This window comes from Aplidium turbinatum, chromosome 13, assembly GCF_918807975.1.
Source record: "Aplidium turbinatum chromosome 13, kaAplTurb1.1, whole genome shotgun sequence".
Classification (NCBI taxonomy): Eukaryota; Metazoa; Chordata; class Ascidiacea; order Aplousobranchia; family Polyclinidae; genus Aplidium; species Aplidium turbinatum.
In genome coordinates, this window is record NC_137484.1 from 22,611,461 (window position 1) to 22,625,699 (window position 14,239).

The 14,239-nt window shown below is 36.6% G+C and overlaps 1 protein-coding gene across 1 annotated transcript; it reads right to left on the minus strand.

Annotated features, from left to right (window-relative positions):
* Window positions 1–48: 48 nt before the first annotated feature.
* LOC145781750 (hepatic sodium/bile acid cotransporter-like) lies at window positions 49–9,939 on the minus strand. The gene is made up of 5 exons (XM_082593420.1): window positions 9,660–9,939; window positions 7,352–7,580; window positions 1,841–2,057; window positions 1,342–1,472; window positions 49–910 (listed from the first exon to the last, which is right to left on the minus strand). Exons 1-5 carry the CDS (start codon window positions 9,937–9,939, stop codon window positions 49–51), a joined length of 1,719 nt encoding a protein of 572 aa, XP_082449546.1.
* Window positions 9,940–14,239: the final 4,300 nt, after the last annotated feature.

Sequence of the window (14,239 nt, forward strand, 5' to 3'; positions counted from 1 at the left end):
ATCGTTCACCAACATGATTTTTCAATCACATCTTTAACTCAAATCTAGTCATCTTTTGTCATTTTCGTCCTCAGAAAAGTCAATTTCCTCAAAGGAACTTCCAGTGGCGTAGATCAGCAAGTCTCCGTATCTTCCCTCCACGTCAAGATATGACATCTCTCGCGATGAGGCTACGTCACTGGCCGGTGACGTCATGTCGTCAGTAAGTTCTTCATCGTATTCAGTTTTGATGATGTCAGGCAAGCGGAAGTGTGGCTGCTTCACATCAGCCATTGACTTTACGTCACGGTCTCGTGACGTATCAATGTCTGTGAGGTCATCTTCGTTTTCTTCAAAAATCGTCATGTTTGTGACGTCGTTCGTCATGAAAACTTCCTGATTGTCGTCATAATACGCTTCAACGTCACAGATCTTAGACTCCACGATTCCAGACGGTTCATCTTCCTCATCTATCGCCATCTTGATTATGTTGTTTGTGTACGACGATTTTCGACGCCTTCGCTTTTTTTCTTCGCCTGCGTCGTTTGCATTGGAGGGGTGGGGCTTGCGATCATGTCTGTCGCTCATTGAAAATCGCCTACACATTTGTTCGATTACGTAAAGGGAAACTCTGCTGATTCTCCGCATGGGTGCTTCCCCGAGTGACGTGAAGAGAGGGACACTTTCTTTTTCTTCTTTAACTTTCTTTTTGTGACGTACCAAAGCAACAAAAACCAAACCCTCGGCGAGTTGGAATGCAGAATAAAGAAGTGGAAATATAAAAAAACTGCCGATTAAGTGACTCGGGAACGCCACCTTGAGAACGGCACAAGCAAGTTGTCCGTTTTGACACATTGTCTCTACTGCCACTGTGCGGCGAGTTTGATCAGAAAGTCGAGCTAATGTTGAAAGCAGATATCCGAAACTGAATCTAAAAAATGTAAATATTTCATTTGCCTCCAGATGAAACAAAGTTTGAACCTCTTTCAAAGTTTAACATTTTGTTGAACTCAAAATTAACAATTAAAATACAAACAAAATTATCTGAACCCGGACTTGTAAAATGCTTTGCGAACGGAAAAACTGATTAAGTAATTGACTGTCAGAAGCTGTATCCTCAGACTGACAAAATTTCCTTAAGAGCTTAATCTTGACAGTTTTGTATATTGGTAGAGGCTTTGAGCCACTGATGCGGATCTAATCACAGAACTTGACCGAATGAAGTTTCCATTTGTGCCACTGAATGGAGAACAGTCCTTAAAATGTGTTGCTCAAGCGCACACCCCGAGAGTCGAACAAGTCTGTTTGATCTTATGTTTGAGCAATATGAATTACCGACCTCAACAATGTAACCACACTTACCCAAGCATAGGCATGACAATGCATATAATCCACAATTGCTTCGGCATATGACGCAAGAGCATGTCTTCGTAAACAACTGCAGACAGAATCGCTAAACTTAGCACTGTTGGGATAAGCAATATTTCGCATATCTGCAAAGACACATGACAAAAGTTCATAAAACTTTTTTTAGGTCGTTCTAGTGATGCTTTGGTGGATTAGGGCTAATTGTTTGAAATGAGTGTGGCAATGGGCCTAGGCTACCACAAGATACTGAGAACGAAAGCTACCTTTGTGTTTGACATTTCTTCAGTCAGCACGACTGATTTCATCAAAATGCTTAAACAACCTTCACGTGAAATAAAAATAATTTTATAACAGCCTCTTACAACAAGGTGTAATTGCTAATAAAATACCATCAGTTTACCAGTCTCAGTTTTATAAATGAGACATATATTTCTTTCTGAAAGCATCATCCGTTTTTAACGTTTCCATACAAAACAAAAATTAAAAATCTTACTTTCACAATTTTTCTTCCCATCTTAGGCATCAGCCAACTGATGAGGACACCGCCCCCAAGTGGCATAAACATGATAATCAGTGACAGAACAATGGTATGATATGGAATCAATTGTTTGTAGTCCGTATCATGGGGCAACCATTGTGACCCATAGACGAATAGATTGAACGGGATGAACGCGAATGCAAGCAGGGATGAACACGTGGTTAGCAGCATGCTGTTATGATGTCATAATAAAGATTAGATATTCTGTTTTTGCATCAATCAGTTCAATCAATAGCCATTTATCCAGATATCATTTTCTTTCCAAGCAATCATTTTCAATCAAAATCCCAGCCAACAAATCAACAGACGTTGAAACAATGTAAAAAACGGTTGATTTGCTATCTGGACTTATTTATACAGAATGCAAATAACTTCACTTTCTTTCAGTTTGGCTGGAGATGACCTTCTAGATCAAAATCAGTATTTATCTAAATATGATTGAGCTGTCTCAAGCAAGAGCAGATTGATAAATATAGCCTGGTCGTTTATATCGAGTATTGTTGTGAGTTTGAAACCTGTCTAAAGCATTGTTTCTTTTAATTCGTAACTTAACAAATTTGGTATCAAAAGAAGCGAAATTTTATGTAGATCATCATATCCAAAATCCTCTTCAATCGGTTTTGAGCAAATGGAATGGGGGGCATTTGAAATTTGCGTCTAGCGCCCACTAACGGAAATGAACTATAATCATCTTTTCTAATACTTCCATACTGATTTCTGATTTGTTTTTTCCAATATCGCAATCTGTAGCTTTGTGAAAACATTTTGGTAAAAAATCCTGGATGTGACGTCATGATGACGTCACAAGAATAATTGGAATATCGTAATTACTCTTCAATACTAGGGGATGAATGGAATGCAAGAATACTCCCAGTAAAGCCACTTTTTCTTTTCGTTTTTTACTTTGTTGAATACAATAAGTTTAATGGGGAGTGATGGGCTACTTAAAACACATGTTGCGCCATCTAGTGCAGAAAATGTAAATGTTGACAATCGAGAATTTCCAGTGAATGCAATCGTTGGTTTGTGCAATGTGCATATTGTTTTGTGTTCACTTACTTGAGTAAACCTTTCAGAGCATTTAGAAAATCAATGAAAAATTTTAATACTTGCAGTAGCAATGGCGTCACAATGCACTGGTTAAAAGGAATGTTTTATGGACGATCACGAATATCACTGTTATAGGGTAAATAGTAAAATTCAATATCAATCTTTACAAATACTTATGAACAATAATCTACATGTCAAACCAAACATATCATATCAGTAGAAGGCGTTTGAAATTAATTAAAATTGTTTCAAAAGTTTTGTTTTCATGATTTTTTTTCCTGACTTGTAAATCGCTTTTTTTTTTTTGCAACCAACACTTCAAAAAAGCTAGATTTTGAATAATTTTGACCAAATTTGAATCTGATATTTATTTTTCAAAATCAAATATGTTTCTATCCGCTTCCTCGTCACTTCCAACGCTGTCTTCGTCTGATGAAACTTCGCCTTTGTCATAATTTTCACAATCCACTCCATTGCAATTACTACACGCAGAAACACATGGTAGCCCGTGCCGCCTGCAGCTGCAAACGTTGGTACTGCAAGGACTTTTCTTGGTGACGTTACAGTTACATCGTACAAAGCGAAGAATGTTATCAGGAGCCGCACTCAAATCTGTCAGAATAGGATCGTAACTCCCATTGGATAATTTCCAGCCCCCATCGAGCGGATTTAGTTCAACGCTCATCAGTGTTTTCCATTCAATCACCTGCAGATGGATTCGAAGAAAATGATACTTGCAGCATTTTTGGTTGGAGCGAGAGACTGTGGCTTGATTGTCGTTTTAGATGTTGCTGCTGCCTTCATAAACTGATGATAGCGCAAATCTTCCATCGCCCAGTTTTCTTTCCCACCATAGCTAAAAAGATAAAAATTGTATATTAAAACTGAACACACTTCTTAAACTTTTATTGATGATTTGGTGGTAGGAACTTGACATTATCGTTATAATACTAATGTAACTTTTTAAGTTACCTGAACATTAACAATTTAAGTTCGTTTTGTTCTACTTCCTCTGCAGTGGCTGTTTCGTCTTCGAATACTTTAGCAGTTTCTTGGAACACCTCCCTTGTCCCAAACTTCTTCAGGGTACTAGTTTTTCCTGACATAAAAGATTATAGATATAAGTAGCCTGTGCATAGCTTAACTGAAAAATAAGTAAAGAACGAAGGCGATTCCGAATATGTTGATCGTGTACAATTATATTAAAAAGAATACGATAAGGCTTATCTAAATACAATATTTCGTAAAGTAACATTTACATCATTCAAGCAAGTAAAACCAAGGTTATTATGAAAGTTCCTAGTTGCCAAAAACAAATTGTAGGTTACCTTGTCCAAACAATGCACACGTAGTATCGCAACCCGACCAAGCATGGATGAACAAAATATGACTTGTAATGACATCTCCAGTTGATTTGACCAAATCTTCAATTTTCCAGATTTCTTTGTCACCTTTGTTGCTAGCATCAGAAAGCATGTAGAGATGCATACCATTTTTCTAGCGAAACATCAACAACGCTAGAATATCAGTGTCAGCCGCTACTACAACCACATCTTTGTTGTTATCTTCTGCATACTCTAATGCTGCTGAAACGATTTGAGTGTCCGCATCTCCCAAACTGTTTCGAATATCATGACCTTCTCTTCGCAGCTCGTCTGATAGGAAAGATATGAACTGTGATTTATTCAGCTCGTTCTTCAAAAATACTTCTTGGTTGAATGTTGGGATCATTTCTAAGTTATCCAAACTTACAAAGGCACTCATTTTCCCTGTTCTTCGTTTGTGTTCATGATCTTTTACGTAGGGACCATGAAAAAAACTAGTAAAAACAGGAAAAACTAGTACTCTGAAGAAGTTTGGGACAAGGGAGGTGTTCCAAGAAACTGCTAAAGTATTCGAAGACGAAACAGCCACTGCAGAGGAAGTAGAACAAAAAGAACTTAAATTGTTAATGTTCAGGTAACTTAAAGGCATACTAAAGGAAAATTTCAAACCGGAATTAAGCATTAAAATGAGTAAACTGAACATTCAAGAATACATTTCAAAAACAATTACCGAAAAAAATTTGTTTTCAATGGCGCTGGCAAGGCCCAAAGTCCAGAGTTTCATTTATTTTCATTTTTTTCAAAATGACCAAAACGTGCAAACACTGCTCGAGAATACGTCATAAAGGCCAGCAATAACAAAAGCCACGTTACCAATCTGATGTTTTGAGCAAACTGTCTGCTGTTTTGATGTTAAAATGTGCTGTTTTGATGTAAATACATACATAGCCTACAGTCAAATCGCCCGCAGTAACAATTATTGCGTGATCGGTTGATTGCTAGCCTTTATGACGTAGACTGCACAGTCGCACGCTTCGTTGCTCAGGCTCAAACTCATTTTGAAAGCTCTGACAAAAGCACGCCCACAATGGTGGTCAGACCGCAATGGGGCAAAATTTTATTGAAAATCGTTTTATGGTAGCAAGTTAAACACAAAGAACGTGGAAAATCGCCAAGTCAGGTTTTTCCTTTAGTACCCCTTTAAAAAGTTACATTAGTATTATAACGATAATGTCAAGTTCCTACCACCAAATCATCAATAAAAGTTTAAGAAGTGTGTTCAGTTTTAATATACAATTTTTATCTTTTTAGCTATGGTGGGAAAGAAAACTGGGCGATGGAAGATTTGCGCTATCATCAGTTTATGAAGGCAGCAGCAACATCTAAAACGACAATCAAGCCACAGTCTCTCGCTCCAACCAAAAATGCTGCAAAGTATCATTTTCTTCGAATCCATCTGCAGGTGATTGAATGGAAAACACTGATGAGCGTTGAACTAAATCCGCTCGATGGGGGCTGGAAATTATCCAATGGGAGTTACGATCCTATTCTGACAGATTTGAGTGCGGCTCCTGATAACATTCTTCGCTTTGTACGATGTAACTGTAACGTCACCAAGAAAAGTCCTTGCAGTACCAACGTTTGCAGCTGCAGGCGGCACGGACTACCATGTGTTTCTGCGTGTAGTAATTGCAATGGAGTGGATTGTGAAAATTATGACAAAGGCGAAGTTTCATCAGACGAAGACAGCGTTGGAAGTGACGAGGAAGCGGATAGAAACATATTTGATTTTAAAAAATAAATATCAGATTCAAATTTGGTCAAAATTATTCAAAATCTAGCTTTTTTGAAGTGTTGGTTGCAAAAAAAAAAAAGCGATTTACAAGTCAGGAAAAAAAATCATGAAAACAAAACTTTTGAAACAATTTTAATTAATTTCAAACGCCTTCTACTGATATGATATGTTTGGTTTGACATGTAGATTATTGTTCATAAGTATTTGTAAAGATTGATATTGAATTTTACTATTTACCCTATAACAGTGATATTCGTGATCGTCCATAAAACATTCCTTTTAACCAGTGCATTGTGACGCCATTGCTACTGCAAGTATTAAAATTTTTCATTGATTTTCTAAATGCTCTGAAAGGTTTACTCAAGTAAGTGAACACAAAACAATATGCACATTGCACAAACCAACGATTGCATTCACTGGAAATTCTCGATTGTCAACATTTACATTTTCTGCACTAGATGGCGCAACATGTGTTTTAAGTAGCCCATCACTCCCCATTAAACTTATTGTATTCAACAAAGTAAAAAACGAAAAGAAAAAGTGGCTTTACTGGGAGTATTCTTGCATTCCATTCATCCCCTAGTATTGAAGAGTAATTACGATATTCCAATTATTCTTGTGACGTCATCATGACGTCACATCCAGGATTTTTTACCAAAATGTTCTCACAAAGCTACAGATTGCGATATTGGAAAAAACAAATCAGAAATCAGTATGGAAGTATTAGAAAAGATGATTATAGTTCATTTCCGTTAGTGGGCGCTAGACGCAAATTTCAAATGCCCCCCATTCCGTTTGCTCAAAACCGATTGAAGAGGATTTTGGATATGATGATCTACATAAAATTTCGCTTCTTTTGATACCAAATCTGTTAAGTTACGAATTTTTTCCGGGTTGGCCCTTTTTTTGAGCTTAGATGACTACACTATATAAAGTGAAACAACAATTATCACCAATGATTTAATGAAAAGGAAATGAAGTATCTTCTGACAGGTGTCAAACCCACTACAATGTTTGATATGAACGACTCGGTTACATGTCTTGTAATATATAAAAATCTATTTGAATAAGCTTAACTGAAGATGATCTTGCTGCTAGCTGATCGAAATCGATTTTTAGCTATTTATGATTGGACTGACTTGTGGGAAATTAAATTCCTTTGTATTTTATAAAAATGTCAGTTAATTTTTGCTGAGTGTAAGCTAATCTACCACAAAATAAAATTCAAAAAATGATGTAAAAATGGCATTACAATAATCGACATAGGCTTTAAACAAACAAAAAAACAACACTCACCTCAAAGTGATATCTCCCTGTACCAGATAGGCGAGTATGTTAGACAAAGTACCCCCTGGCACACTGGCAGTCAACATGACTACGATTGCAGGTATATGAGGTATTCCAAGTACCTTCACCCCTCCAAAGATGAACAAGGGCGTCAAAACAAACTGGGATGCGATTGCAATGGCAACACTAAGCGGCCGCTTGATATGGTTCCTTAAAGTTTGAAGTTCAACCGAGCATCCTTGTGACGTAACAACGAGAGTATTAAATTTCGTCTTTATTATTGTTATTTTTGTAGCTTTATATTTTCTATTATTATTGTTTTGAATAGTTTATCTTACAGCTGCAACAGCTGGTTGAACAATGCTTATGTGAAGTCTTCCTATTAGTCGATGTTCGACGACATTCCCATGGTTTATTACAAACAAGTAAATATTCGATATCCGCTTAAATATTTGAGTCCAGTAGAAGATAGCACTTTAGATCGGCTACAAAATTATATGTAAATACGGTACGTGGACTAATATTATCGTAATGTATGTCCTGCGTTTAACATTTTTGTTTCAGTTGATGTTTAGCTTTTAAGTTTTTAAAAGATTTTTAAAGCAGAGAGAAATGTCAATCAAAAGAACAGTAGGATTTTATAATATCATAGTATTGACAAACTGAATTGCTTGCATCACAAAGGTTAATTTCCAATCGATGAAGTATAAGCCGACAATCAAACCTTTTCGGTAAACTATTCTTTGTGTTTATGAGGAAATATCTAATCAACACATTGAATCCTAGCAGAAATATGTTTTATGTAGTATGTACTGGTTGGGTGAAATGCGGAAAGCTGAGCTTAAATTTTAAATGCCAACTTTTGGATCGCGATTCTGTCACCGATGCAGCGTATTTCATCTGAGGGTGTAAGATATTCTCCCAACTCGCAATGATTTTCTTGTTTATAACTTACAAATTTAAAACTGGTAATATAATCGGACCTGAAGCAGAAGTTCCGGTTTAGAGTTAAAAATACGTGGCTATTAATGAGCCCTGATGAAAGAGTTGCATGTAACATCAGAGTTTAATATAAATGGAGTTTATAGATTAATAAAAATACAACAAATTATAAAAACGTTTATTTTAATCTGGAGAACAAGTACAGCTACAAGAAATAGATCCAGCCACCAAAGTCTGTTTTTTTAACATTAATACAACGTCTACAGCCGTTGAATTATTGTAAACAGACGGATATTGTGAGCTGAAGGAGGTCTCGTTGTTTTACCATTCAAAAAGCAAAATCCGTCATTTTTACATTGATTCAACGTCTGCAGACGGACACAGTTCACATAAATGTCTGGTAAAAGATAAGCGTCAAAATTAGTTTATTGGTAAAATCGTTCATTGGTCTCTGACATTTGATGAATGCCATGAGTTCACAAAGCTGATTGTTAAATCGTAGACAATCGCAGATGACGCCGAGCTTAAATGTTGGCTGCAAAAGCGCAATTGGTATCTCATACTCATTATTATTGCGTCGATTTAACGTGAAATAACATTGTCAAAACAGAAATTGGCAAGTGTGTTTGTTCGATTTTTTATTATAACCTTATACACAGTTTGGTTCGACTCCCAGCTTCAGCTGGTTGTTGAAAACACCGCTCATCTCTACCTAGGGTGTAAACTTGGGTGGGCATAATTGCTGCAGGAAAAGTGGCCAAGAGAAAGGAACTGGCCACCCTACTCTCGTTAGTGCCGAAGGCTTAGTACAATGAGAACCTTATCTTCTCATACCAGACACTTGAATCAAGTATGGGACCACCTTTACTTTTTTTATACACAAGCCAGTTGTTGTTGCAAACATTAATTAACTTCAATAACTTAATCTCTGACATCGCGAAAGAAATAAGTGTTTTACGTGCAATGTTATGTCTTTACGGGAGAAAAACGAAATCAAGACAAAAAAGGGACTTTTGTAGCTAAATACAATTACCTTTTACATTCTAGCACCCCCGGTATTGTTGCATCACAGGAAGCATAATTATTCTAATCAAAAAATAAAGAACCCAAAATGTAGATACTAATCTCATGTTCAGCAAACGTTTCGAAAACTATTCCGTTCTGTCTTCATCTTCAGTGCTATAACTGAAGATGAAGACATAATAGTTTTTGAAACGCTTGCTAAGCATACGCTTAGATTAACTAGACATTCAACCATTTTGCTCTTAAGCATAATTATTTTTCACAATTTTATAATCTATGGCCAGAGCTTGTAACTTTCCAGCAGTCTAATATTGTTTGACAATCAAGTAGATGTGAAGTTTTGCAGACATACCTAAGATAAGCATCACCTCCACAAGCACACCAACCGAAAACCATTTGATTGATTCATCCATGACAGCCCTGGTAGGGTCTCCAGTAAAATTGACGATTGGAATTTCATCTCCTGATTCATTGAGCTTTTTGAAAGTTACAAAAGACAAGTTTTGTGGTTTATTTTCAATTTCAACTTGCCTCGTTGATTCTATAAGTTCCCATGATGGAGTTATGATGGCGTAATCAGGAAAATCATCACTTTGATAAAACCTAAACTCAGGCACCTCTTCAATCAGCATTGCACTCACTCTGCGAAAATCGAAAAGTAAAAGTTTCGTTATTTTGTTTAGTATAACTTGAAACTTTGATGATATCTTAGCCTAACCCTGTTGATACGGTGTCGATTATTTTCGATTGACCGCATTCAGTGTAGTGATAGTTTGCAAAGTTTCCTCAAAGAGCGTTATTTTTCATTTCCAACACTGTGATGTTCTGCTGTATAGACTTAAATTAAAAGACATCGATAAATAGTAAAAGCCGTAGCACGGATGTCTGCTACTATTCTTGCTGCATTATTAACGCGACGGCAAAACACAAACTAACTACAGTAGGCTATAGCGATAACCTACTATATACAGCACACATGTAACAGTGACGGATCCAAGGGAGAGGCAATTGGGCGGTCGCCTCCCCTAAACCACAGAAAAGTAACTTTATTTATGGTGTATTTGCAAGAGCGGATTAATGTAGACCTACACATCATTTTATTTAGTTGAAATCCTCCCCCTAAGGTTACTTGCTGAATCTTCCCCTGATCTGCAGGCTAATCTTTGTACCATAGTCTACTTCTTTGTGTAGCGCTTTCTTGTTGCAGCTTGTATAGTTGTAAAGAATGTCCTGTGGTCTACAACTTTCATTACTCTAATCATGGCCTCCAGTGCAATTCACATGATATTCGGTAATGCTCATTAATAATGGTAAAATCACAAATATGTGATACTTTTTAGCTAAATGATGCAGACAGTTTTAGCGCAACTTCAAATTCATCCTACGATTGCTTGACGCTGCAGCCACTACCCTTCTCTATGATGCAATAATAGCAACAATGGTACCATTATTTACTACCCCTTTCGCCGTTAATTTTTTTAGCGGTTTTTGATTATTATTTGGTATCGATATTGTTTAACCATAAATATCTCATTTTTTCACACTGCTTTAAGTTATACAAGAATAACCACAGTTAGTTCCATTTTCAATATATAAACATATTAGATTCACTTGAATAGCGACAAAACATCGCCAACATTTGCGGTTCAACTGCTACACATGTTAGGCTGATCCAAAACTTCAACCAATCATTCAATAAAACGCTTACAAAAAAAGGAAAAAAAAGTCAAAACGAGAAATGATTTTGATTTTTTTATAACCACTTTCAAGAGCAAATCTACGTGGCTATAGTCATTAGCTTTTGAAAAATATGGGTTTTGATATCAATAAAACGTTAGTAGATGTCAAATCAACATATAAAAATTACTGTTTTAAGGGTAAGTTTTTGTTGCTAAATTTAATTAACAGACTTGATAAATCAAGCAAATTCTGCCTGTCTATTAGTGTAAGGTAACCAGAAATTAATGGATATTATTCAATCCTTTCCCAGCGTCAGTTTTCCAGCTAACATCCGCAACAGTTGAGCTACAACTGGCATTTTACAGCTGAACACTTCCTTCAATGACCATTAAATGGTTTCAGTTTGAATAAAGTTTATCGTGAACTTAAACCGATAAATATTAATCCTGGGATTGGAGATTTAAAATTAAGATGTAAAGACTAAAAGGATTTTTGTGAAGTGTTGCACAGAAATATTTAAAAATAAATTATCTAAATTTTGGAAACAGAGATTTTTGAAAAAAAAAATTCTTTAAATTTTTTTTTTATCTGCAACATTAAAGTTCTAAACAATTAATAGGCTACTAATCAAACATCCGAAAGACATTTTGCAGACTAATTCAGTTGAATAATTTAGATAAAAAGGTTGCTTTTTTCAAACATAAACAGACTTAGCTGAGCAACACCATAACATTTAAGATGACAACAAACAAAAAATAAAGCAAACGTTTTCGGCTACACTTTTTATACAATGTAATAATTTTTTTAGGCTTGATAAGAACTATATGTGTAGTCGAAAACGCTTGCTCTGTTTTATTTTAATTTGTTATAATGTTTGTTTTGTTTGTTTTTCATATCTTTACCCTGCATTGTGGGAAAGCGGACTTGAGCGCTATGCATCGGTGTACGCCTTCCGACGTACACCTGATCCACGCTGCAGCCGACGGCAATGACTGTTTCCGGTTGTCTACTCTACTTATGACTTAAATTTGGTACTACCCATTACTCGAAATCGATCACTGGGTAGAGGCAATTATCGTAAAGTTTCTTGCCCAGAGAAACAACAGCAAGTGCGGGTGGCTGGAGTCGAACATGCAGGCTCTCGACTGCGAGCCCAACGCGCTAACCACTCGGCCACTGCTTGTAGAAATATTAAAACATATTTTTTAAGGGAATGATTGCCCTCCCAAGCCTCTATTTCGTGGCTCTGTCCCTGGCTTGAGTGCCGCATGCGATTTAGAAAGCAGCGGTTGAAAACCACAGCTACAAAGTTAACAGTTGGTGATATTTATCTCAGTCGTAAACAGGTTTCACGTCATCCTAAGAAATTAAATCAAAGTAGTGTTGCCGCAAGGTGGAGATAGAGCAGTTTAAAAATCTACTTTAAAAGAATCTAAGATATATAAATTAATGGCCAGGTTTGCGGGAAAAAATTCATAAAAAATGCGATTGAATTTAATAAAGCAACTTTGGACTTTTCAATTAAATTTGAATAAAATTACATGTTTTCACAATGGTCATTCAAACTTTAAGCATGTTTTTTTTTTAAATTTTCATAATTTTTTTTTGTTTCGTTTATTTTTGTTTTAAATTTAAAGCAATTTCGTTTTCTTGTAAACTCGGAGCAGAAGCAAAACACATAAAGCGCAGGACTTGGGAATACTTCAACTGAAAAATGTTGCGGTGTTGCTCAGCTATATCTGTTTGCAATTCAGTTGAAGTATTCCCAAGTCCTGCGCTTTATGTGTTTTGCTTCTGCTCCGAGTTTACAAGAAAACGAAATTGCTTTAAATTTAAAACAAAAATAAACGAAACAAAAAAAAATTATGAAAATTTAAAAAAAAAACATGCTTAAAGTTTGAATGACCATTGTGAAAACATGTAATTTTATTCAAATTTAATTGAAAAGTCCAAAGTTGCTTTATTAAATTCAATCGCATTTTTTATGAATTTTTTCCCGCAAACCTGGCCATTAATTTATATATCTTAGATTCTTTTAAAGTAGATTTTTAAACTGCTCTATCTCCACCTTGCGGCAACACTACTTTGATTTAATTTTTTAGGATGACGTGAAACCTGTTTACGACTGAGATAAATATCACCAACTGTTAACTTTGTAGCTGTGGTTTTCAACCGCTGCTTTCTAAATCGCATGCGGCACTCAAGCCAGGGACAGAGCCACGAAATAGAGGCTTGGGAGGGCAATCATTCCCTTAAAAAATATGTTTTAATATTTCTACAATGTTTCAATCTTCTTTGTCGTGTGTTACACGGCCGTAGCCCAGAGCATCACGCAAGCTCTTGCAATATTGTAACTCATGTGGAATGACGTTTTCCCAAAAAAGTTCTTTTCCAGCTACGTCACTGATTTCAGGAACTTCGAGTTGTGTAATTTTGGCATAAAATAAAACTAGGCTAATGCAATTTCGACCTAGCCAATATTATCTGCAGTCTCACTGTGGTAGTCTAGATTCATAACAATGATTCAACGTCTGCTAAGCGGTTGACAGTGGTTTTGTATGAGGTTTTAAAACTCAGCCCACGTTCGGCACGCTCAATTTGGGTGGCTTTGCCATGTGTTGCCAAAAAATCAAGCGGCGCTGGTTCGACTCTCGGGGTGTGCGCTTGAGCAACGCACGTGAAGGACTGCTCTCCATTCAGCGGCATCTAATGGATGGAATAGTTCCCCGGCAACAAGACTTCAACAATCGGAAACTTCACTCTGTCAATCTCGGTGACCGGGCCTGCGTCAGTGATTCAAAGCCTCTACAAGTATGCGAAACTGCCAGGAGCTCTGCAAGAAGCTTTCCCAGTCCGAGGAGAAAGATTTAATCAATCAATCAAATGCATTTGAATGTGGTTGGCTTAGTTTTGAATTTTATTTCTTGGTTTTGAACCTAGAACTGACAAAGCCTTGATAGGTTATTCCAGGTAGTTTCGCATTCTTGTAAAGGCTTTTGGCGCATAACAGGTTACCGAGATTGGCAGTGAAGTTTTCCGACTGTTGAAGTGTTTTTGCCTGAGAAATATTCCATCCATTACATGCCGCTGAATGCAACGAAGTCTTAACGTGCGTTGTTCAAGTGCACACCCCGAGAGTCGAACTAGCGCCGCTTGATCTTGAAGCTTCTTCGTTCAAGAAGTCACGCGCCAACCAATTGAACTATCGCTCAGAGTTGCCAGATTGGCCTTTTTAAGGATCGCCCACCTAAA